This window comes from Chelonia mydas, chromosome 7, assembly GCF_015237465.2.
Source record: "Chelonia mydas isolate rCheMyd1 chromosome 7, rCheMyd1.pri.v2, whole genome shotgun sequence".
In the NCBI taxonomy this organism is placed as follows: domain Eukaryota; kingdom Metazoa; phylum Chordata; order Testudines; family Cheloniidae; genus Chelonia; species Chelonia mydas.
In genome coordinates, this window is record NC_057853.1 from 10,422,248 (window position 1) to 10,449,268 (window position 27,021).

The window sequence follows — 27,021 nt, forward strand, 5'->3', positions numbered from 1 at the left end:
AATATCAATTCTAAAAAATGTTTGTGGGGGTGATTTTGCTAGTTATCACAACTATTATTGCTGTTCAATATGGGGGTGGCGACCGATTGCCCACTGTTATCTCCCCTAAATCTTTGATGCAAGACTAAAATACAGGACAGCTTTCCAGCTCTTAATGTCTAATCACCTTAACATTTTCAAAATAGGTAAAGCAAAAGTGCCATTCACTTTTCTGTGAAGGCCAGAAATTAATCTTTGTAGCTCTTCATTGCTAAATTCTATGTATTAAGAAACAACATAATTTTTAAGCACCGAATTACAGAAGTTGAAGGATAAGACTAATATTAGGCCATTCAGATCATCTATCTGGCAATGAAGGATTTATCCTAATGTTAATAATACATACAGACAAGAGCAGAGATTGACAACAAATGCCTTGAAAATTGTTTGCGATGGCAAAACAGTGCCTTTCATTTGCACCTCTTACGGAAGTAGTTACAACATCCCTTGCCCCACTCCTATCGGTTAGGATACTGTTTTATTCCCTTATAAGGTGGCATAGACAAAAAGTCTCTCTCATACTTATGTGAAAAAAAAATGTACTATCAACAATATTATCATTAATAAAAAGTCAGTAACTAAAATATTTACTTGGCCAATAAGACATCAACTGTTTAAACATAGGACGTTTCATGATTTTTGTTTTTGGGTCTGGTTACTATCTTATTTCACTTCTTTATATATGCCATATAAGTGTTAAATCCACAATTGTATTATTTCAAAATGGTCACTAAAATACAGATTTAATTGATTGGTGGAAATATTTAAAACTATATTCTAAACTCCTTTATTTGTAATTACAAAGCTCATAATAACGTTTAAGGGAAAAGGGAAATCTAAATTTTTGACAGGATAAGTGCTGGAAATAAAAGTTTTCACTTCCCTGGAGTGGACTAACAACACTGCACTAAATTTGTCTATGTTTAGTCACAAGAAACTACAGCCACTGATATTTTTTCTTTTTTTAAAACAAAAAAGGTTTGTGGTTTTTTTGGTTACAGTAGTATTAATCTATGCTTATAACATAAGTAATTTAGCTCAAAACCACTGCTTTTGCAGTCATGCAGGAACAGAATTAAGTCATGATCCTACCATCTAACCTACATAGCGGATCCTTGCACCCATGTGGAGTTCCACTGAAATAACTGGGGCTCTGGAGAAGTTACCCACAGATCAGATTGCTGGATCCAGCTGCAGTCTTTTCCTAGCACAGCTTGAAAACTAGCAGCTAGTGCTACTAGCATATTATTTTAGTTATTCATTAGAAAGGCTTTTACTCGGGGTATGTTTACACTACCCACTGGATCAGCGGGCAGTGACTGATCCAGCGGGGATCAATTTACTGCATCTAGTCTAGATGCAATAAATCGACCCCCGAGCGCTCTCCCATTTACTCCTGTACTCCAGCTCCATGAGAGGCGCAGGCGGAGTCGACGGGAGAGCGGCAGCAGTCGACTCACCATGGTGAAGACACCATGGTAAGTCGATCTAAGTACGTCGACTTCAACTACGTCATTCATGTAGCTGAAGTTGCGTAACTTAGATCGATCCCCACCCCCTAGTGTAGACCAGGCCTCAGTGTAGCATTAGCCATAAATTGTTGTACATTGGTCATATTATAGGCTGTGTTCAAGTTTTCTGGGGCTTATTAACTGCTATAAAATTTGCTCAGTACTGACATATGAAATTGATATACATGTGTAAATGGGTATATATATTAGTTTCAGTTGTAGCTTTGTTTTTTATACAAAGATGATCTGCAGATCTAAATTCCAAGATCAAATGAAAAAATTGTTCTGAACACCTCCAGCCACCTTAGTATTGGGGGCATCCATGCTCCTTACTTACTATTTTCTTTTCTTTTTCTGCAAGACCCAAATTCTTTGGAACTGTCGAATTCTCATTTAACACAATAACCCAGACATCACATGCACCAGGAAACTGCTAACTGCCTAACGAGAGTCTTCAGTTTTTAAAGCATTGTTTTTAAAATGCTTATACCCTATGGAATATGATCATTTTTGAAAACTTGCAAGACTGCAGATTATTGTAAAAACCACAAGACTTCCTTTCACTCAAAGGCTCAAGATCCTGAAAGCTGATTCATGTGGGCAGAACCCTACACCTGTGCAGAGCCTCGGCCCCATGTGGGCATAAGGGTGCATTGCTGAGTTGGAGTGACAGGCATCTGTAAGACCCAATGGAGGTCCATGGGCAATACAATGTCACCAACACAGTTCATGCTGCAGCATTGCAACAAACAACAAAAGCAGGTAAACTACAGCAGGTGCAGACTAGGGATCCTGCAAAAGGAGGAGGAAAACAGTTTAATTTTCATGTGCTAAATGCTCCTCTCTAGTTTCGGAACACTTAGAACATAACCTAAAAGTAGAATTTAGCATCACTTTTTAAAAAGTTATATCGTCTTTAAAAAAAAAAAAAAAAAAAGCTGGAAGCTACCTTGATCTTTTATGATGCAGCTGAATTATTAACATTTGAAGATCATACACATGACCTTCCTTGTCCGACTGCTGAATAATAATTTTCTCCAAGATACTTCCATCATTCTCATTTTCCTAAAATAAATATGGGGCAAGATATCAGCACACAATATCTAATGAGGAATACTGTAGTCAAACATACTGAAAAAGGCTTACTGCCTGTGAGAATTGCAAGTGTACAACTTTACATATATGAATGAGATAATACTCAGCTTCTAGGCGGAGGCGTGGCCAGGCAGCTCTGTGTGGTATCTCCGCCCAGAGCGCTGGCTTCGCAGCTCACGGCCCGCGCCACCCTCCTTCAGACCCCCCGTCCAAAGTTTTAGTTAGGGGTATAGTAAAAGTCATGGACAGGTCACGGGCCATGAATTTTTGTTTACTGCCCGGGACCTATCCGTGACTTTTACTAAAAATACCCATGACTAAAACGTAGCCTTACCCATGTTTCAGCTACAGAATAAGGTAAAGTTCCTAAAAACGGTCAAGTAGGTAAAATGTTAGGTGACCATTAGATATTCACTTTGCTTAACTAATGTAAGATTTAGCTACTTCCTCAAAAAAGCTCACTTCTGCTGGACCATCTAGAAGAAGTGATACAGTTTTTAAAAGATTACAAATTTAGGCCACAGTCCTTCAAATAACTCAGTGTTGGTAGATCCCTGCACCCACATAAAATCACGCTAAAGTCGGGGGAGGAGGCATTGCCCATGTTGAGTCAGTTTTTCAGGATCAGGGCATTAAAGAAACTATAAAGGTGTGTACATGACTTAAGTGAAATAACAGCACGATCTTAAAAATATAACCATTAGCCTGCTATTATTTCCCTTACAACCATTATGTCTAAATTTAGGGCTTGAAACAACACTATTACCTGAATCAATGTTTATTATACTACGAACAAAAGGCATTTCTGAAATGTATTTTCTTAATGTTATGACTACAGTATTAGAAAATGTTAAAGCTACCCAACTAGTGGTATATAAAAATGTTTCATTTATTTAATGTCTATACTACCTACATATAGAAAGTTTTCCCATGTGTAGTACACATGAAAGTCAGGGTGAGACAAATAACCCATCATCGTTCAACCTGTGTTACAAGAGACACTGGTGAAGATCAGAGCTGTTTTTGAAATGTTTTTATGCTTATTTTTAAAAAGAACATCATATCAAAACCCTAGAGTATTCTGTGAGTAATAGCAGTGATCAATGGATACCTATTTGCCAAAATACTCTAGGTTGTTTACCATAAAACAAATAAAACTTAAATTGCTAAAACGTTATATATAGACGGCCTGTAGCATCTGAACTGCATTGTCAGTACTCAATTTAGATCGTAAACACTACGGCACTGGGACAATTTCTTCTTCTGTACTGCACTCAGTGCACTGCAGGTGCTCAATAATTAGCAATAAGAGTATTTCAGGAAACTTGGTGAGCTCTTACTCCTTTAAAAATTCATTTATGATCTTATTAAGTGTCAGCATTACAAACAAGTTTTGTTTTTATTACTGTCGTCCTTCACTTCATGTTCTAATTTGTTGTTCTGAGAGCTGTTGTGCACATGTTAAACAGCTGCCATAAGCATGGCAACATTTCAGCAGCAGCTGAAATGATCCCTGCATACAGGTTGAAGATTCGTTTGTAAAGCCCTGTGGGGGGAAATGTGCTAATGAAATCCAAGATGTTGTAAGAAATTGTATTAGTTTCAGGCCACAGCTGACTAATAGGAAGAAGCTTTTTATTTATGGCTCCTGGACTCATTCTCTGTTTACAACCCAGTTCTGTAGGATAACAAGCCAATCTCACATTATGAAGTTTGGGTACAGATGTGTGTATTAGAGGGTGGGTTTCAGGATTTCATTCTGACATGGGGTAAAAGCAGTGAGCGTGAACCAGTTAGGAATGGGGTGAAGGGATCAAGCTTTGACTTTAGGGTGAGGCAGTCAAAAATGGGGGCAGGCATTAAACTCTGACTCTAAGCTGGGCAGTCAGGAATGGAGTGGTGTCAGGCGGTGGGTCTGGACTGGGGCAGTTAGGAGTGTGGGGGTGAGTGGGCTGGGACAGTTGGGAGCAGTGGGGTGCTTGTACTCTGCACTAGGAGAGGTCGTCCCTGCCCCCCACGGCTCAGCCCCATGTATTTGGGGTTGGGGGTTATGGAGCTGGTCTCTCCCCCCCGGCAGAGCCTGCAAGGCAGAGAAGACCAGACCCACCACCTATCCCCGGTCTGAGAGACACAGCAGCGCTGGGCCCTGGGCCTGGGGGTCTAGCAAGGCCCCGCTCAGGACAGGGGTCTCTATGCTGGGGGGGGGGGGGGGGGTCTCATGGGGCCTGGCGGAGAGTCCCTGGGCCCGGGGGGAAGCGGGGAGTCAGGCAGAGGGTTCCTAGGCCCAGGCGGATCTTGCGGGGGGCCGGAGGAGGGGGGATGGTGGTATTGCGGAGGGTTCCTGGGCGAAGAGTTCCTGGGCCCCAGGGCTAGGGATCAAGCAGACAGTCCCGAGGCCCAGGTGGGTCTGATGGGGGGTATCGCGCAGGGTCCCTGTGCCCTGGGGTGGGGGGGCTCATAGGTCCTGGCCAGGGGGTACCGCACAGGGTCCCCGGGCGGGGGGAGAGAGGGGCTCATAGGGCCTAGCTAGGGGGTACCGTGGAGAGTCCTCGGGTCCAGAGGGGCTCATAGGGCCTGGCTAGGGGGTACCGTGGAGAGTCCTCGGGTCCAGAGGGGCTCATAGGGCCTGGCCAGGCGGTAAGGTGGAGGGTCCCCGGGTCCAGGGGGGCTCACAGGGCCTGGCCAGGGGGTACCGCGGAGGGTCCCCGGGTCCAGGGGGGCTCACAGGGCCTGGCCAGGGGGTACCGCGGAGGGTCCCCGGGGGCTCCTAGGGCCTGGCCAGCGGGTACCGCGGAGGGTCCCCGGGGGCTCCTAGGGCCTGGCCAGCGGGTACCGCGCAGGGTCCCCGGGGGCTCCTAGGGCCTGGCCAGCGGGTACCGCGCAGGGTCCCCGGGGGCTCCTAGGGCCTGGCCAGCGGGTACCGCGCAGGGTCCCCGGGGGCTCCTAGGGCCTGGCCAGCGGGTACCGCGCAGGGTCCCCGGGGGCTCCTAGGGCCTGGCCAGCGGGTACCGCGCAGGGTCCCCGGGGGCTCCTAGGGCCTGGCCAGCGGGTACCGCGCAGGGTCCCCGGGGGCTCCTAGGGCCTGGCCAGCGGGTACCGCGCAGGGTCCCCGGGGGCTCCTAGGGCCTGGCCAGCGGGTACCGCGCAGGGTCCCCGGGGGCTCCTAGGGCCTGGCCAGCGGGTACCGCGCAGGGTCCCCGGGGGCTCCTAGGGCCTGGCCAGCGGGTACCGCGCAGGGTCCCCGGGGGCTCCTAGGGCCTGGCCAGCGGGTACCGCGCAGGGTCCCCGGGGGCTCCTAGGGCCTGGCCAGCGGGTACCGCGCAGGGTCCCCGGGGGCTCCTAGGGCCTGGCCAGCGGGTACCGCGCAGGGTCCCCGGGGGCTCCTAGGGCCTGGCCAGCGGGTACCGCGCAGGGTCCCCGGGGGCTCCTAGGGCCTGGCCAGCGGGTACCGCGCAGGGTCCCCGGGGGCTCCTAGGGCCTGGCCAGCGGGTACCGCGCAGGGTCCCCGGGGGCTCCTAGGGCCTGGCCAGCGGGTACCGCGCAGGGTCCCCGGGGGCTCCTAGGGCCTGGCCAGCGGGTACCGCGCAGGGTCCCCGGGGGCTCCTAGGGCCTGGCCAGCGGGTACCGCGCAGGGTCCCCGGGGGCTCCTAGGGCCTGGCCAGCGGGTACCGCGCAGGGTCCCCGGGGGCTCCTAGGGCCTGGCCAGCGGGTACCGCGCAGGGTCCCCGGGGGCTCCTAGGGCCTGGCCAGCGGGTACCGCGCAGGGTCCCCGGGGGCTCCTAGGGCCTGGCCAGCGGGTACCGCGCAGGGTCCCCGGGGGCTCACAGGGCCTGGCCAGGGGGTACCGCGGAGGGTCCAGGGGGGCTCACAGGGCCTGGCCAGGGGGTACCGCGGAGGGTCCCCGGGGGCTCACAGGGCCTGGCCAGGGGGTACCGCGCAGGGTCCCCGGGGGCTCCTAGGGCCTGGCCAGGGGGTACCGCGCAGGGTCCCCGGGGGCTCCTAGGGCCTGGCCAGCGGGTACCGCGCAGGGTCCCCGGGGGGCTCATAGGGCCTGGCCAGCGGGTACCGCGCAGGGTCCCCGGGGGCTCCTAGGGCCTGGCCAGGGGGTACCGCGCAGGGTCCCCAGGCCCCGGCCCCGCACTCACTTGTCCAGCCAGAAGGTCCACGGCGAGTGCAGCGGGATCCCGCCCGGCTCGGGCTCCAGGCTGCGCAGCTGCTGGTGGTTGATGGGCACCGGGTCCTCGTCGCCCTCCTGCTCGGGCGGCGGGTGCGGGGGCTCCGGGCCCGGCTGGCTCTCGGGGGGGCTCAGCGCCATCGCCCTGCGCTTCCTGCCGCCGGCCGAGGCTGTCAGGGCCTCCGCTCGCCGGCGCCAGCCTGCCACCCCCGCGCCGGGCAGCAGGGGGCGCCGCGCCCCAGGGACACACGGACGGGGAGGGGAGGAGATAGGCGGGCGGGGGCAGCCATCGGGACCCATAGAAGGAGGGGGACAGACACACAGACAAGGGGACAGGCAGGCAGACAAGGGCGGGCGGGGATGCCGGGGGAAGAGGCACACAGACAAGGAGGGAGACTCAGACAAGGAGAAGGACAGACACCCAGAGCCTAGTAGCGTTGCCAGCCCTCCAGGATTTAAAAATTAAATCTTTCCTTAAAGATTATGTCCTGTGATGAAACCTCCAAGGAATGCGTCCAACCTAAATTGGCAACCTTAAGCCTAATGGAAGGGGACAGACAGACAGACAGGGGAAGGGGGGAGGACACACCGACAGAGGGACACAGACCAGTCAGTGCACCACGCCAGGACACCGACCCCTACCGAAAAGGAGAAAGACACACAAAGACACCCCCACAAAGGCAGGGACATCGAAGGGTGCACACGTCACTGTCCTCATAAATGAGGGCGAACCATTGTTTAAAGTACATGATCCATTTTCCATTATGGCACTTCCTATACCTGGGAAGTTTGCCAGATGCATTACAGTTGGAGAAGACAGATTCCCTGTCCCAAAGAACTCCCAGCCTAAGGCCCTGATCCCGCAGTAGGCTCTGCGAGCAGGCCAATTCACACATGTTGACCTCATTGTCAATGGGACTTTAGCTCCTAAGTCCCCTTTCAAAAATGAGACTTGGGGTATGTCTAGACCCTCATAGGGCAGACAGCCTACATTAACAAAAGGATTTTTCCTGTTAGTGTAATGACACCACATCCCTCAACGATATTAGGTATAAGTACATTGATGGAAGAACTCTTCCATCAACATAGCTGCATCTGCAATGGAAGTTGTCAGCATAGCTACAGTCAATAAGAATGCATTTTTTCCCACACCTCTGATGGATTGTAACTATGCAGATATAACTTTCAAATGTAGACCAAACCGTAGGCTCCTAAATCACTTAGATCTTGCAAGGCTGAGCAGAGCTGTGCCTAAATACCTTTAAAATCTGGACTTTAGGGCCTAATCCTGCAAACACCTGGGTAACAAATGCATGTTTCATCCCATGGAGTGAAAGGGGACTGCTCATGTGTATCTTCAGGATAAAGGCATAAGTAGACCACATATAGGCAATGGGAGGGATACAGCATATGACAAATCTTTAGTTCATTTTATTTTTATTCTCTATATACCTTTTTGATCACCCTTTTTTATTGAATGTATTTACCTTTGTCTATGGAAAGCTGTTCCTTATGTTTCAGAAAGCACACATGCTAGAACCTTACTCTAATAAAAAGTAAATACAAAATAATTTTACTCATAGTAAAGTTAAGCAGGTGCATAAGCAATAGCACGATTGGAGACTATGAATCATATAGGATTCTTCGAAAGCATATTTAATGGGCTGAATAATTTCATATATACCTCATCCTAAAAGATCAATAAAACCATTTTCCTTTTAAAAAACGAACCCATCAGTAAGGTCACCCATAAAAAACAGGATGTACTTTACCAGGGAAACAAAGTTAATGATTATACTGTGCAGATGGAAATTGCTAACTGCTTTGTCAAATCAAATAAGATCTGGAAAACTAGTTGCATCATCTCTTGTTATTTAATTTACTCTTCAAATAGAAGGCAGAAGATAATGACCATTTGGAATAGTTTGGATTCCTGTATCCATAGATATGCCTGCTGTGGACTCTCCTTTTATTTTGGCACTGAACATCAAAAATTGTAATCTTGCAAAAACAACACAACATGGGGCTTTATCCAGCCAAAATAACCCATGTGGTGTTTTTTTCCTCAGAAGGAGTAGGGGATGGGGAAGGGGCCAATGTCTCTTGACCTAGAAGGACCATATCAAGGCCCTATGACTGCAGTAGTTCAGTCACCATGCCTATTAAATTATTGGTATGCCTTTCTGAGATTCCCATCAAACATGTCCATCGGTGCCAACAGATGTGGTGATTTTCTCATATGCACAGCTGTTACCCTAGAAACGAGGCTGAGACCACCAACTCATTTCACAAAATCCAGCAGATTACTAGTTGTTACTAGCCATCAACCTAGACCAGACTGAAACCAGTGGCCTCATCGTGGTGAAATGTTCCATATTCCATTAGCACTGAGCTATCCAGCCTGCAAACCCTATTTCTCAGTTTTAAAAGAAATTGCTGTTATCATGAACTCTGTAAGTAACAGTACACAAAAAGACTCCAGAAATAGAGAGAACCAAATCACACCAATTCAGGGCTTGTCTACGTGGGAAAGCTATTACAAAATAAGCTAGTAGTGAATTTAAAGCGCAATAGATATTCTGCTACAACTTTCCTTCTGGACACTGGCACGGATGCTGTTTTATGGTTTAGCTTAATCCCCTTCCAAAATTGATTAAGCCAGGGATTCTCAAACTGTGCGTTATGACCCCAAAATGGGTTGTGACCCCATTTTAATGGGGTCGCCAGGGCTGGTGTTAGACTTGCTGGGACCTGGGGCCGAAGCCCGAAGGCTAAAGCCCTGGGTGGTGGTGCTTAGGCTTCAGCTTTAGCCCTAGGCAGCGGGGGCTCCGTTTACAGGCCCCTTGCCTGGGGCTGAAGCCCTTGGGCTTGGGCCCCCCACCTGGAGTGGCGGGCTCAGGCTTCAGTCCCCACCTCCTGAGGTCTTGTAGTAATTTTAGTTGTCAGAAGGGGATCGGTGTGCAATGAAGTTTGAGAACCGCTGGATTAACTTAAATCACAAAAAGACACTCTTAGTGTCCAGAATAAGAGCATCTACCGGGGGAGCTCGTGCAGATTGGCTATTTCCCCATGCAGACAAGCCCTCAGCCATTTTTCCAAGATGTGTACAATCTAAATTCACCCCTAGTTTATACCAGTGCAAATGAGGGCTGCCAGTGACAAAAGTCTACTGTGGGGGACAGAGGATACAACGAATGCTGGAAATCCCATATAAGAGGGTGAATCTGGCTGGGGAGGCGGAATGCAGTCAGATGATGCACTGGATTAGCGCATCCTTTATCTACGAGGCTTGTATGGAGCCTCTGATAGAAGCTAAAGCCACCTTCCTGGGTTGGATCAAACAAAGAACAACTATGAAAACACTCCACCGAATAAGTTTTTTGTTATTTTCCATGGCAGTATGAAGCCACTGTAGCGCAGCATGGTCGGTTTGCAGGTGGAAACGCCGTCCACAAACATATGGGTGTAGCTTTTCCAGAGCGTAGATAATGGCGTAACAGTCTTTTTCACTGACTGACCAGTTGCTTTCCCTCTCAGACAGCTTCTTGCTGAGAAACACTACAGGGTGGAATTCTTGATACGGTCCTTCCTGCATTAAAACTGCTCCCACAGCACGTTCGGACCCATCTGAGGTTACTAGGAACAGTTTGTCAAAGTCTGGGGCCCTTAGCACAGGGTCAGACATGAGTGTCGCTTTAAGCTGGTTAAAGGCCTTCTGACACTCTTTGGTCCACTGAACGGCATTTGGCTGTTTCTTTTTTGGTTAGGTCTGTCAGTGGGGCGGCGATTTGGCTGTATTGCGGTACAAATCGCCTGTAATATCCGGCCAGGCCTAAGAAGGATTGGACCTATTTCTTTGACTTTGGGACAGGCCACTTTTGTATAGCATCCACTTTGGCCTGTAGGGAGTTGATAGTTCCTTGAACCACCTGGTGTCCAAGGAAAGTCACTCTGTTTAGGCTGATTTGACACTTCTCAGCCTTAACTGTTAGTCCTGCCTCCCTTATGCGCTTGAAGACTTTTTGTAGATGTTCCAGGTGTTCTGCCCAGGAATCCGAAAATATGGCCACATCGTCAAGGTAGGCGACTGCATATTCCCCCAATCCTGCTAGCAGACCATCTACAAGTTTTTGGAAGGTGGTGGGTGCATTCCGCAGCCCGAAAGGGAGTACATTAAATTCATACAGCCCAACATGTGTGATGAAGGCTGACCTTTCCTTGGCGGATTCATCTAGCAGTACCTGCCAGTACCCCTTGGTTAAGTCCAAGGTAGAGATGAACTGGGCCTGTCCCAGTTTCTCTAATAGTTCATCTGTGCGTGGCATTGGATAGTTGTCTGGGTGAATTACAGCATTTAGCTTACGGTAGTCCACGCAGAAATGTATCTCCCCATCTGAATTTACGAATTTACGTATCATGGCCCCCAAAGTCCCATTAAATTTCTCTACCAGGCCACTTGTTTGATGATGGTAAGGGGTGGCAACCAAGTGATTCACCCCATGAGCTTCCCAAAGGCTTTCCATAGTTCCTGCCAGGAAATTAGTTCCTGCATCTGTGAGGATGTCGGAGGGCCAACCTAGCCTAGCAAAAATTGTTCGGGGGAACCAGACTGAGGCGCTGGGACTTGCTGGGGCGTCTGAAAAAGTTAGAACTGCCTAGGTCACCATCAGGTGATAGTAAGGCACAGACATGCGTAGACTGTTTTAAAAAGCCTTTTTTCTTTAACGCTTTGTTCTTCCTGCTAAAATAACTAATAGTTTGGTTTTAAGAAAGCTGCCTTGATCGCTGTACGTCACAGATGTTGAACAAGTTAGACCAGCTGAATAAGCACAGCTGATACACAGGCTACTGTAGCCAAGGGCGAGACTGAGAGAACTTCAAAATTCCACCCTGGAATAGGTAAAGGCCAAGGCCTGGCACCACTCAGAGAGATCCGGGATGCAATAGAGGTGCAGCTAGCTCTGTAACTGTAGCAGCGTGCCTCTACCATCACTTTCCTGTGCCTAATTTGAGTTCTTGCACCTCTCTGCCATAGCAGAGCCTCAACCAATTTCATGCTGCGGGCAGGTGATTAGACACACACAGTGCTGGAGTAGGCTCTTTGGAAGCATCAGGAATGACTGATGTACAGTCAGTTGGGAAAGACCTTTTGTGATAGACAAATGTAACCTAATTGTGAGCTCACCTGTAAAAAGTATATGAACATTCATTAGATTTTACAATAACCTACAAGAAAAAAGTTGATGGAAAGTAGGTCAAGTTTTTTTCAGTAATGAATGTTATAAACAGGTGCAAGAGAACCAGACAGAGACTAAATCAATTCAAACAAAAAGGGCCACATTGTTGTAATTCAAGACTATCTTGAAATCATGCTTGGTAAAAACAGAAGATGTGGAACCAGAAATTAATGAACCAATACTAGTGTGCCAGATTGTACTCTAGCTAATTGCTAGAATGATTACTGTAATACTACCCTATGTATTATTGTGCATTCATTTATTTTCCCCAGCACATATCTAGTAATATTAGCACTTAATTTAACTAAAGACATATTATTAATTTTACATAACATATTTAAGGACATGAATATTATCAATGATCTAAGGACATTTATTCTACACCATTTATTCTACCGTCTATAGACATGGTACCAAGTTATTTCTTAATCTACCTAATCATGAAGGATCTTCCAAACAAGGGTTGCAGATCTAACATCACTAGTTTCAGGCCCATTACATGATGGTGGACTACATTTGATCTATTCTGGCCTCTGGTTGTTTTTTCAGGCACATAACACTATATAAGTTCATTAGTTTCTTTTTAAAAGGCCTCTGGTTAATGAGTTCTATACTATTCAGTTTCTAACTAGACATTAGTTGGTTTTACTTGCAATATACTAGTTCTCTTTTCCTCTTTGTGTTCTCAGGCCTACATAACTGATACCTGCCAACTAACTGAGGCTGAACCCTCGTTAAAATTGCTTTAAAAAAAAAAAAATAGATGTCACCTCCATTCTAAGCCAACTTGGGGTCTCCTATCATCAATGGCCTGAAGTCAAAGAAAACATCCCCTGACTCCAATGAGACTTGAATCAGGCTCCAAGTTGAATGGATCCGCTTGCTGATACCGCTTACAATTCAGTTGTTGATTCTGGTATTCTTGAGGCTCAGAGAATGGGCCAGCAGCCATGAAAGCTAATTTCTACTGGATATAAACCTTATGTTACAGTCACTACTGAATCATTGACTGCGACAGTGCTGTGGGTTGAGGCATTGTGAGAAACAAAAGACTTGCTGATGGTAGGTGGAAAGAGTGACAAGCAAACCGTCCAAAAGCCAAAGCAAAGTTTAGAATATAATAAAAGCATCCTTTATAGCCCATTATATTTACTTCTAAAAGGTTAAAGGAAATGTTTTTAAATGCCTAAAAATATGTATAATGTTGAACTGCACTGTTTTTGGCAAGAGATCCCCCATCTAGGAAAGATTTCATAGCCAAGCTGTTAAGCAGAGGTTGTCATAGAAACAGAATGTATTCAAGTGATATGGGCAGTGATATACTCTATTTAATGTGTTCTTCATTTGCTGCAAATTGGGAACATGGCAGAGCTAAAATCCATTATGTAACTTTATTTTGTTAAAAACAAATGGGCTTCCCTTTATTTTGTTACAAAGTATGGACTCAGTCCTGCATAGTGCACTGTTTCCCATTGGTATATCCAACCAGAGGTGCTCAGAGTTACAGCCAGGGGTGAAAGTAAGGCGGTACAGGCCGGTACAGCGTACTGGTAAAAAGTAGCCGCCAGTCCCGGCCCGTGCTGCGGCAGTGCTTTAACGTTGCTGCCCCTTTTGCACCCCCCATCGGCGGTCCTGCCAGGTCCCTACCAGCAGCGACAACCCAGCAGGGCCACCGACGGGGGGCGCAAAAGGGGCAGCGATGTTAAGGCATTAAAGTTAATGTTGTTGCCTCTTTTGCCCCCCCCCGCCCCCGGCTCCCGGCCGCCAATGGGGGGGGGGGGCGGACTGCAGCAGGGGTGGCCGGAGCCCCGGGCCCTTTTAAATCGTGGCCCTGGGTGGCACGGGCCAGGCAGCTCTGATGGGTTGGCTGGGGGACGCTGACCCCAGCCCCACCCCTTCCGCCCGAGGCCCTGCCCCTTCCAGGGGGGCCACAGCAGCCCCATACCAGTAAAAGCTCAATTTTACTTTCACTCCTGGTTACAGCTGTGGTGCAACCTTAGTTATGGCATTTCCTGACTTGAGTACCTAGCCAGGCATCCTAAATGTAGTTTGGAATTTACTAGTTTTTTTCCTTAGGAGAAACTAAGGATGCTCACAGCTGGGCTCCCTCTTGCAAAATTTGTGATGTGCCTAGTACTCATCTTTGACCTTTACATCCTCTAGACTAGTGGTTCCCAGACTGGGGTTCATGAACCCCCGATACGGGGGGTTCTCAGGAAAAAATTCCCTAATGGTGGGACCTTAGGGACCCCGGACAGCACAGGGCCAGCAGCCCGGAGCCCCTGGACTTCCAAGAGCTAAGCAGATCAAAGCAAGCATATCTATCACGCTGAGGAGATTTAAACTTCAAGACTCCTTATAAGAAAGGGAGGTGGTTTTTTTTGCTGTTTATTTTTTATTTTTTGCTGTTTTTAAAATTAAATAGGCAGCTAGTATTGTTTTAAAAATTATTATGAAGAACAAGCTTAAGCTTTGTTGTAACATACGTTGTTTTCCTGGACTGCTCAAGACCTGAACGCTTGTGTAGGGGGAACTCTTTGAGTTGGCTTCTTAAATACCTTCATGCTGTTTCACATCTGATACTACTTGATGAAAAATAGGAGCCTTATTCAAGGTGATACAAGCTACGAAAGTGAGATCTTGTAAGAGTGTTGCTGTTTTCATAATGTAATTAAAATACTGTAATGATAAATAATAATTAATAAATGGTGCGTAATAAGCATGTCATTAAAACAAATTTTATATTTCCGGGATCACTGCTTTTATAATTTATACTCAGGTAAAGGAGAAAATCCCTGGAAATATTCATTTTTAGGAGGGGGTTTGCGAGACTTGACATTTTAGTGAAAGGGATTCACAAGTTCTTAAAGTTTGGGAACCACTGCTCTAGACCCCTTGGTACGTTACAGAGCAAACAGCAACCCACTTCTCAGAACCCACGGCTTCTTCAGTACATTTTTCACTATAGAGCATTTAAAAAAAAATCAAAAATCACAACTATTTTTTTAAATACAGTGAGAAAGGAAATATACATATTTAGAACACAGAAAAGGGACTGAATTGGTTTTGTTCAAATTTAAAAAAAAAATCACTTTTGGGAAGGATAGTAAGCTTGGAAAATTTCCATCTGGAAAAAAGGTGACCCAAACTGACCTTGCAATGGAAACCATTATGGAGTTTTTGCTATAGCAGTTGCTGCCACTTCTATTATAATTGCAAAGAAAATTGCCCATACAGTTACACTATGAAAGCCATTAACATGCCACACATAGATTATAGAAGATAATGCATTGGAAAGCATCCAGGGGAAAATGTCTTAATGTCTTAAGTGATGACACAAGGGAGCGGGAAATTCTGGTTGCCTGGTACAGGTTGATCTAAAGGTAAAAGGTTAAAAAATTCTCTCAGCATTTCAGTACTGAAGGTGTTACATAAATGAATACAATGTAAAATGGTCAGTGGAATGGTTATGGTATTTCACAATCTCCTGCTCCTGTGGTTATGAAAACTGGCTGAAAGTTTCTTTTTTTCCTGGGGTGGAAGAGCCCGTCTTTCTTTTTGGACTTTCCCTGTCGTTTAGCTCCTGGAGGCAAGGCCTAAGGTGAAAGATGTGGAAGGCCAAACAGTTTACATTGGCTGAAAAAGGCTCTGCAGCTAAAGAAGAGGTTAGAAGAGTAGCTATGGGGCAAACATCTTGGGTTCTAAACAGGCTAGCTCTTCCAAGCCAGCATCCTAATTTGAGCTTCTGATACCTTCTTTCCATCTACTATAATGTATTATCTATTGCATGACTCACAACTGGTAGAAAAATATGCCTTGATATAAATCTATCCTGTACCCTTTTGAAGACAAATATCTTAATGATAAATAATGACCATTCTTTCCTGTTCTAGATCACCTTTGATTCAAGGATCCCAAAGTGATTTACAATGCATTAAGCCTCAGTTCCTATGGAGCAGATTGGAAGGTTAGTACTAAGAGCATAGATAGTGCCGCTATAGTATTCTCCTAAGCAAGATGCTTCAAAACTATTTTGGGAATTTGCAACTGGACAGAGGGAAGGTTGAGACTATAACAGGGGAAAATACCTTCCCTTCCATACTCCAATGGAAAAGGTTATGGAAAAAATTTGGCCCTGATCCAAAGCCCACTGAAGTTAATATAAAGACTCCCGTTGACTTCAGTGGGCATTAGATCAGCTCCTTAATCCTCCCATGACCAGTTCTACTGGCTTTGCGGCAACACAGCTTCAGCACAGCACAGAATCTTTGCCTCAGAGTTAGAGCTTGGTATGGAACCCAGATCTCCAGACTACTGTCACTGCTAGACCACCAATGCTCACTTATAAAAAACATCTCTGCTCCCACTGTCATAAGGCACTGGATCAGGCCCTGAGACACTGAAAGGAACAAGTACTAAGCAGGGCAGGAATTTCACATGCAGAAATGCAAAGAAAAAAATTTGATCCGAATAGTGCCTTAAAACCAGGATTGGTTAGAATAGTGCCTTAAACCAGGTATAAAGAAAAAGACCCTCCAAGCATCTTTCCTTTGTCTCATGTTGCCAAGAAATATCTGTAATATGCTTCACTTATTATATGCATCTTCCCAAATATGTGTTCTTTATTTTGTTACTGGTGTCCTCCGTTGGAGCAAAGATTTGACTTTTTTTTTTTGGAGAAATGCTGTTGGCACTGCAACTGACAGCTCCTGAGCTGGTGTCAGCATAAAGATGGAAATCTTTTCATGTTGTATGTAGTATGATTCATAGCTGAAGGGAACAATATGCAGGAGAGAGATCCTACACAACGGGCAAAACATTTCAATTTGTGTGCTAGAGTGGATTTGACCTGGGAACGGCAAAGTTTGGGAGCAGCATCCGTAACTTAAATAGTGAAGAACTAAACAAGATTCCACAGTAAAGGGAAGAATATGAAAAAGGAAAAGAAAAGATATGGTGGAGTCTATTCTCATCTTTTGCAGATTATGAGCTAGAATCTGTTTGATGATTCAGCCAACAATCTTCTATACCAAAGTCAGCAACTTCCATCCCCTAGGCTACACCAATATACTTAAGAAATACAATACAATAAGAAAGCAAAGCCATGGACCTCTGTGTAAGTTAGCCCCCAGAGGCAGACTATCTTCATGGATGTAACTGAAACATGCAGATTTTTTAAAAAAATTATAAATTTAAAAAATAAAAACTACAGAGTTCAAACAAAGTGTGTTCCTTAGTTCAGATCAAGATTCTACCTTATGAAACACAGACTTCGGTGCAAACATTTTTTCTTCACATAAAAAGGTGAGGCTAAATCAAATGGGTCAAATTTTGCTCAATTGTGTCGATGTAAATTGGGGTTAACGTCATTGAAATCATACTGTAAATGAGATAAAAACAGGACCATAGCCTCCTATTAAATATTAAAGGTCCTATTAACATATTGTTTGTATATTAGAATGAATCTATTCAAACAAAAAAGAATACTAATGGTTGTTAGTATCCTGGCAACGCGACAGATTCCATGAAAACTTGGATTTTAATAGTAATTCTGTTTCACCAATATGGTAATGCTTTATTTCCAGCTTGTTTGAAATAGTTTTGTGACTCTCAATACCATCAACAGCCAGATAAAACTTATTTAAGTGCTTATCGTATTACAGAAATGGATTTGGCACATCAATCAACATAAAATGGAGCATTGCATGCTAGGACTCAGTCATCAGGGAGTTCAATCCTGCTCCGACTGAAGTCAATGTCAAACTCCCATTTTCTTCTATGGGAGCAGTATCAGATCTTGGGTGCCTTATTGAACTTGGTGAGCCAAATTCTGCTCACAGGACTCAACTCACCCCAGTCTCAATGTCCCTTTCCACCATGTAAGCCCTTAAGGTGAAGCTTAAATGGGCGTTAAATGGTATGGAAGGTTTTAAATGGCATGCACCCTCACTTGAGGGATGGATTTTACTTATTGGGCGTACTTGATCCTCCCCTTTTTAAATCTAACTACAACATTTAAAGGGCAAACAAAAAATCATAAATCTATTTAGGTCCGTTCCCACAGCACTCACTCACCACAGAAGTCCCATTCTCTCACATGAGTGAGGACTGCAGGATTAATACATAAGACTCTCAACCATTAAAAATAATATTCTGAAAGATTAAAGTACCCTGTTTTCTACGGCACTGAACAAGCTGCCTCTCCTTATTTTTACCCATGTGTTTGCAAATTTTATGCTGGCTATTTTAAAGAGCTTCCCCCCCTTATTCTGACACAGCTCTGGCCTCTGGGTCATCCTGAAGTGGAACTTCTGTTCCAAATACTCCCGTCAAATTGAACCTACTTAGACAGAATGTGAGAACCAAGAATAAAAATAAAAAGTCCCAGTACACAAGGGCTTAAAACATGGGTAAGAGAACAAAGAAAGCAATCCATTATGTCTGACAACCCGAATGGGCATCTGGGAGTTCTGGGGCATTTTGACATTTAAACTCCGCTCAAATTTTGGTTACGGACTTCACTCGTCTCCATTACATGTCACAGCCTTCCTGTCAATTTCTAGCTGACATTTCAAGTTCTACTTACTTCAGTAAGTGAGTAAGACCTCTTACCAGAGAGTGAGCTATTAAAATAATAGATTCCCTTTCATTAGGCAGTCTTAAAAGCTAAAATAATAATATAGCATGATAAAAATGTTTTAAAAGCCTTAGTTAGTAGCCCACAAAAGCTCAGTACAGACCTATGAACACTCATAAAAATGAGATACCCTTTTTCTGCACTGTTTTCATAGCATAATTTTTTTTTTAAATGAGATAATGTTGGAGTAGTCGTTTAAATATAAAAAGTGCTGGATAGGTTTACTTAACCCCCCATACATGAAAGCAATAAGGGCGAGATTCTACCCTAGGCACAGTCCTGAGCAAACTGCACCATCCCAGACGTAGTCTCTGGAGGCACCCTAGCTCAGACATACACCTCTTGAGTCCCAGTTCTTTCCTTATTTCTTCTTTTCTCCAGGGGGTCATAGCCTATAGCAGCCGATGCTAGCCCACTGGCTTAGGTCTTGTTTGAACACAGAAGCTGCACCAATTTAACTTAAGTCAGTTTAATTAAACTGGTGTGACTGTTGAATGTGCACTCTCTAGTATTGGTATAAATCTTATATTAGTGTAGCTTGTGCCTGAAAATTTACCCATTTCTCACCCCTCCCGTTCCATTTGTTCCAAGCATCTTGACTCAAGATCTGGGTAGCCTGTCCAATGATGTAAAGGATGTATGGGAGGTGCAGGGCAGTGTCTTGCTTTCTTTTACTCAGGCACATAGGCCACATGAGACTTTCTAAACCCAGCTTGTTCACAGTTATCATTCATAAATCACTTGAAGCCTAATATACAAAGTATAGTCTAACAGTAATATCAGATTTCAGGTATTATTATTTGTTCAAGTTAAATGATCTTATAACTTGAGAGTGAATGAGAGAAGTGTAGCAATTTTGAAGAAGTACAAATAAACTCTCAGCCCTTTGATGGTTTAAAATGAAAATATTAAAGTTTTAATTTGAAGAGATTCCCAAAACGCTTTCTGAATTCTGAAATCAATAGGAATATAGAAATTAATGCCCGTAAGAAGACTGATGTCTGAAAGCATTTCTTCTTTATGACAACAGGATTATCAGTAGAAAGCATTAAGCTTTTATCTAAACAATTATGTTGTGAAACTCTTACCAGAGCACTTTCTGTATCACTGGAAAAGCAAAATTTATCAGTACCACAAAAACACCGTATAAATATATTTAAGTAATTATTATTAGGTGGAATAATACCCAAGCAATTGTAGTGGTTAAAGATTCTTATTTGTGATATGCCGCATTATAACCTAGTGACAACGTACAACTCCATTATTACTGCTGTCATGCCAAATAATTCAATTAGGAGATCAAATCTACAGGTATTCCACGGAGAGCAAGTGACTTCAAAATTTAAAAGACACATGGGGTGTGTTCCAAATTCTCTTCTCAGTTATACTAGTGCAGCTAGTCAGAACTGGGCTCACTTATTTTTAAGCTAAAATAAGGCAAAACACAGAATAAAATAAAGGAGCTTTGACTAGCCAATTAGAAATGTTTTTATTTCTAAAATCCTGCACCCACAAAGAGTAGCAATTACTGCCAGGAGTCACCCCATTGATTTAAATAAGACTATTCATTGTAGTAGGCATTAAGCTTAGTAAGAAGTGGGTGGAGAATTGGGTCCTTACTATATTGCTGAAGACTTGTGTACTCATTCCCTCTGGAAAAAAAAAAAGACTTTGTTGAGGTTTCCCTTTTTTAGCTAATTCTCCCGTGTGTGGAAGTTTGTGGTGATTCTTTCTGGTGGCAGATGAAGGAATAATTAGTGTTTCCTATTTTGGTAAAACATGATTCTATGTTTTAATTATGGAAATTTAGGTCAGATATTATAGTAATACCTAGAGATCCCAATCAGGACCATATTATGTGCTGTACAAATAGAATGATAAGAAGCACATCTTACATTTTTAAACAAATAATTATTACTACAGTATCCAAAAGAAAAGTCAAGCTATATATTCAGTGTTGTAAAACAACTTCCATTTTAACCTGGTTTCCTACCATGTGCTCATAACGTTTCAAAAGGGTTCTCTGAACCCTTCCATGCTTTGTCCCTGCTGAGAAGTGAATTTGTTTTCGCGGAAAGCTTGAGCAAAACCTTCTGAGCCATTAAAAAAAAAAAAAAAAAAAAGCCCTTTTCACATGATAAAATTACGGTGTCCACTTGCTTTTAACAGCAATATCTCAAAGATTATGGTAACACACTTGCTTTCTGTTTCTATTCCAATCAATGGGTATTTTACCATTTACTTCAATATTAACAGGTTCAGCCCATGGTCTCTAAATGGACCTTTCTGCAGAGAGAACACGTTTTGCTAAGTCTGAATATGGAAAAGGTTTGACAAAGTTAAGAATGTGGAAGAGGACATGACGCACAAGGCTATATGCTAAAAGACAAATTCCCCCTCAGACTCCCAACAGGTGAGGAGGGCCCTGAATTCAGTGGTCAAAAGGGTCCTGCTACACCAAGGACAAAATTCAGGGAGCTCACAAAGGGGGTCTATTCCTTCAGACCATACAATACAGCTCCACGGGAGCTTATGGCACCCCACCTCAAGGGCCTGGTTTGGAGAAGGACAGAGGTAGAACTAGATCACCAGTTACCCATATGCATTGTTGTTACAGGGGGACAAGAATTCCTTCCCTTCTCAGCCCCCTATTTCACAGCCTGTATGTTCATCTCTCTGCTCAGGTGACATCCAGTCCTTAAAGAAGGATGCAGATAATTAATAGCACATCTATTTAGTCACAAGAATTTATAACCTCACCTGCTGAAGGAGGGGATTTTGAAGTTGAGAGGCGTAACAGCTTCAGAACAAGAGGCTGGTGGAGCGTCTAAGTGCAGCAAGCTACTTATCTCTGGACTAAGGAGCTTAAGCACCATCGTATCTCCATAAGCTCATTAGCTCCAGAATAAGGAGCTGAGGCTTTAGGCGCACAGGCAGAATAGCCCTGATTCAAGGTAGTTAGGTTGCTACTGACAAAGTCTGTGGGGTTGGTATGTTGAGGGAGCCAAAGAGTTATGGTTCAAGGAACTGGAGAGCTTCAGTTATTTCCTCTTGTGGGTCATTATAAACAGATAGTATCTTTACACTGCTCCAACATACCTGCTGGGAGGTTCAGGTAGTCCTTACTAGCCAGTTCTACTAGCATAAAAACACCTTGCTAAACCCCAGACTCAGCCCTTTCTCCTCTGACCAGGAGGGGTGTTGCCTACCTCCCTTATACTCAGGGTGAGCCAATGAGCCACATCTGCCATAATGATCAGGGCTCAATTAGCTTTTCCTTGCAGGCTTCCAACACCTGTTTAATATGGCAGGTGCCAGACCAGCATCAAAATCAAGACACTCTTTCAATCAAATACAGGGCCTGAGTCCCCACTATCTTACACAGTGATTAGTCAGTTACACATGTGCGAGGAGGGTAAAATGCTACCAAATCAGACAAGTTGTGGCCCAAAGAGAGGGTAACATGGCAAAGTGGACTGAGGCAGGAAGAAAACTTGCATGCACATAGAAGTTTCCTTAGAGATTTTCATGCGATTACTTTTTGCAACTTTCTCAACATGTGTCTGGCAGGGTCTGGAAGAGCCACCAAAAGCTCATACAGAAAGACTTCATGGTGCTGGTATTTCCTGCCTTTCTACTGCTGTGTCCTCTGTCACAGAGGAACTGATCTACAAAAGCTCAGTTTCTAAAGAACAGCACGTTATCAGCAGCACAGAATGTCAACCTTAGAAAAGACAGTGATAGAACTGAATTCCAAATGCCTATTCTTCCCGCCTCCTTTTCTTCCCTCTCCATTAAGTGAGCTCTTAAAAGCTAAGGTCTGTTGTAGGGAACGCGAATGCTAAAGAACTTTTAGCAAGTGGCATGCATGGAAGCAATCACCGTCCTGGTAGCTGGGTCTGTCTGGTTATTTCCAGTCAAAATAATCTTCTGTTCAATTATGGAGAAGAATAGAGAAGCCAAGCCTGACTCACAATCACATGGGGGGAAATGCGAGTAGCTGTTCTAGTTCAAAACATCCAGCTTGCTGTGGAGGAGGATTAGTGTCAGTGCAGAGCTGTGCTCTCTTTTTCTATTCAACAGCTACAGGAACTCAGTAGTTAGAGATGGAATAGACCCATTAAGTCAGAGACTGTTTTCCTGTCAGGATAGAATATACTCCCCCAGTATGGAAATCTCAGGTATTAAACTGTCAGGGATAACCCCTTCAAAAATTGGATAGCTCATCTCTAACACCTTTGGACCAGACCTGCATAACTATATGCATGTTTAGTGGCTTGGTGGAAGGGTATTGTGCTGGATTCAATAATACTCAGTCATTCTCCATTATCTCAGAGACACTGAGGGAGAACCTCCTGGTCAGGTCTAACTTGCGTGTTTTGCACTAGTGTGGCAATACTTCTATGAACAGAGACAAGCCAAAAATGCTTAAATCTAGTTTTACTGGCTGCAAAGCTTTCCTGCGCTAATCTATTCCACTGTCATGGCAGTCCTGAATATGCCACCTCTGTGACCTGGCAGTTGGAACTCCTGAAAGTGGAGTTAGGGACTGATGTTGGGAGGAGCTTGTTTTGCTTTAAATCACCATTTTATTCTCTACTCGTTAACTATTTGGGAGCCAATGCACTGTGCGTTACAGGCTACAGCAGGGAAGTATGTTTGCTGTGCAACCCACTTAAGTGAGGTAATACTATCAAGGTTTACAATTCTTTACACTATTGTCATGGTAATGTCCCAATATTACTTCAATGTTGTGTCACTTTCTGTTTTACAGTTGTCACAAAGTATTATTCCTTGAGGGGATCTCCCCATAAACATCCACAAAGCTACTTCATTATCCTCCTTCAAAATCCCTCCTTAAAACTCTTTGCCATCATACCACCAAAAAAATTGACACCGGTTATGCTGCCTTTGCATGGATACCACTGCTATCATGCTGATCAACACTGTCTCGTTGTTTCCTTATACTCCCCCATCTATCTATACTCATCTGTTGTCTCATCTTATACTTGGACTGTAAGTTCCTTGGGGGCAGTGACTGTCTTTTTGTTTTGTGTTTACATAGCGCCTAGCACAATGGGGCCCTGGTCCATGAACAAGGCTCCTATAATCTGAATCCTGCCCACCGTATCAGATGGGTTTAGATTATGGAAAAAGCTTCACCATCCCTGTCTAGCCTGGGCTGCTCTTTTCATGTATCAAGTCCTAGATATTTTCCTCTCAGAGTAGTTTCTGATGGAGTTTATTCTTTCAGTATGTCACTCCAGTTGCCCAATTATTTGTATTTCGGTAGTGTCTGAGAGCACTGGATAACTTCCCCAGTAAAGTTATCCCGGATTCCTAGGTGCTACCCGAATACAAATTATTCTTCTCTCTGAACTAATCCAGACAAGAAGCTGGAAATATCTGGGACACGTATTAAGGATCAAGCCAGATCATCTGCTGTCCTGGGAGGACACAGCTGTGTGACTCAGGATGAGATATAAATTCTCAGGGCCAGAGTCTGTGCCAGTGGAGAGGCACCGCACAGAAAGCAAAACCCAGAAGAAGAGGAGACACAGGTAGCTTTTTAAGCCCTGATGACTGCTGTAATTCACACCAGCCCCCAACAGATGGCACTACAGCCCAGACTCCCCATACTGCTCTGTGCTACAGGCATGCTCTCTCCAACCCACAATCCACCCCCAACACCAGGGTAATGTATGGACTCTTACACCATGGAATTCTCCCCCAGCCCTCTGTGGCCCCTTTGCAGCCCCTATACACCGCTGGAGTGGGGTGTAGCAGTGAGGGCCAGAATCTCCCCCTCCATTTTGCCCAAAGAGAAAGTCCCACCCAATTCCTTCCCTGTCTCTCCCCTACCCACCACCTGCTTCATTCCAGGATCACTGAGCACTATGGGGATTCTGGACTGCAGTGCCACCCATAGGCATTGTTTGGAAGCTGGTGTAAATGACAGCAGCCATCAGGGCTGCTCTAACTCCATGTCAGCCCCTGCAGCCACCAGGCAGTGCTAAGATATCTTAAAAGCCACCTTTGTTTCCTCTTCCCCGAGCTGAGCCTTCTCTGCGGTGCCTTTCAGGAGGTGCGGTAAAGAATCTGGGCTTGAGAATTTACATCTCACCCTGTGTAAGGGGCACCACTTAGCTGTGTCATCCCAGGAGCAGCACAGGGAAGGAATTGTTCCTCTGAGAACCATAATTCCTTTCCTGCCTCCCCCTTGCTCTGGGGGAGAGAGGCTAGCAGGTGTGCGGTATCCATTTACTCTTTAACCCTGAACCCAAGATTCAAGTAGCCTGCACAGACACCAGAGGTTTTAACTCCTTCTTACTCCCCTGCCTAGCCCTGTAGTTGCACTTGGGAAAATGTTTTGTTTATCTCCTGACAGCCTACACTTTGTTGTGCCAGAGTCCAATAGCTTACCCCTTTGTTGTACTGTGGAAAATTAGGATATCAAGTGCCTTAGCTCCCTCCTGGAAGGCACTGCTCCTGCTAACTTTGGAGCCAAGGAATGCAGGACCATTTAGGCTCTATAGGGGAGACTGCACACCATATACTCAAGTAAACTGCCTGCTGTACAAATATGAGAAATGCCTTGAAACCTGTGCAGAATACTAAACGACCCATAGGCACAGTAAAACTTCTGTGCAAATGAGAAACCCAACAGCTGAAAACGGCTTGGATGTATCGGTAGTAAGCAAAACGCAGACTTAATTATCTGCATTTTGCTATCAGGGTTTCTCTGCTTGCCTAATGATAGCAATATATAAAAATACAAACCAGAACAAACCCACGGGTCAACAAAATCTATGTGATGAATTAGCGTAAATTGCCCCGGCCACTTCTTTTAGTGAGCTTAATCTCAGTTTCACCAATCATGGGATTTCAATAGAGTTAATCCAAATGTACAGTGATGTAACTGAGATCAGAATCTGATCCTCTGGGCACTAAACCCAACAGTAAAATATTAGGCAGAAAGTTCTATTCAAATAGATTCTGTCTAGCCTAATATTTTAATTTTCTTGGGCTGGTATGAATGACTAACTATTTTCTATGGTTTTTGACAGCCTGAAAAAGAAATAATACTGAATAAAACTGAACTGATTCCTATAATTTGTTTACACTTTTCAGGAAGTCTTTGACAAAGGCCCTCACAAGAGGCCATTAATAAAACTACATAATGTTGTAATTATTTATATTAAAGTTGAACCTATAGGTCCCATCCGAGAACAGGGCTTCACTGTGATAGATGCTGTACGAACACAAAGTGAGAGAGAGAGTCCTGAAGCTTACACTAAATAGAAGAGGAAACAGAAGCACAGCAACTTGCCCTAGACTACACTGGCTTCCCAAGACAACACTAACCGAACTAGTACACATTTTATATCAATTGTCACTAACAGTTCAGTTGTAGCAGTGTACGCACATCTAAGGTGTGTTCACCACCTTGTCACAGAAAACTTTCTGTGACTATTCTGAGCTGGTGGATGGCTCCAAGGTTGCTGTAACTTAACTCTGGAGCTGAGCAGGACCCTAGACGTGAAAACAGCAATCACCAAGGTGTTTTAACGCCACTTTTGCCCACCATTCCTGTCCCTCAGTTCCTGTGCAGGAACAGAACCTTAGCCCCAAGTCTTTCAAAGAGCACTTGAACCAGATTTCTGAATTCACTCCCATTACTAGGGAACAGCCTTTATTTTGTACCTCCATTTACCTGTTTGCCACACAAACCTGTTATAAATCTCACTGTTTTTTACCAGCCAATAAATAATGATGGGCCCCATTCTGCCAGCCCTACTCTGGTAGAGCTGCAGTCACTGTCAAAGGTTCCATTGAAGCCAACGGGCTATCCATGGAGTAAGGTACTAATCCGTGTGTGTAACGCTGGCAAAAGCTAACTCAAGAATATTTTGCATGGACATGCTTTCATCTGAAATGGACACTTTATAAACTGTATGTACATTAGGGATCACTTCACCCCACTCTGACATGCAGCTACGTCTGGGGTGGGACCTGGAGGCTATTAACAGCCCACAGCTGTTAGGCCAAGAGGGGAAGGATTTTCTACTCAGTATTGTATTACTGGGAATGGGGATAGGCGGTGCCTCAGTTGGAATTTGGCCAGGGCAGTGGGATTAGCATCCCTACACCTATGTTTCATTTCAAACATTATTTATTTTGGGCCAGATTTTGACATTCCTACATATTGAATAGTACCGTATTCTTTGCATGGCCCCAGAGAAATCAATGGGGCTACCTGAGGAGTCAGATACTAATCAACATGTGCCAGGGCTGTGGAATCCAGACCTGTGGTTATTAATTGTATTT

General features: G+C 44.7%; 1 protein-coding gene across 8 annotated transcripts in view; it reads right to left on the reverse strand.

Moving 5' to 3' along the window:
- Positions 1–21,882, reverse strand: part of EIF4E3 (eukaryotic translation initiation factor 4E family member 3) — a 58,571-nt gene extending 36,689 nt beyond the window's left edge. For 4 of the 8 annotated variants that reach the window (XR_005226155.2, XR_005226154.2, XR_006292239.1 and 1 more), the window contains exon 1: positions 6,791–7,029. Coding sequence is in view for 3 of the 8 variants with exons in the window: in XM_037904332.2 (XP_037760260.1) it covers positions 6,791–6,960 (170 nt within the window). In the remaining 5 variants the exon portion in view is untranslated. Of the gene's footprint in view, positions 1–2,499; positions 2,616–6,790; positions 7,038–21,453 lie in introns of those variants that run through there. The other 4 variants (XM_037904334.2, XM_043551479.1, XM_043551480.1 and 1 more) reach the window with 4 other exon arrangements.
- Between the last annotated feature and the right edge of the window lie 5,139 nt (positions 21,883–27,021).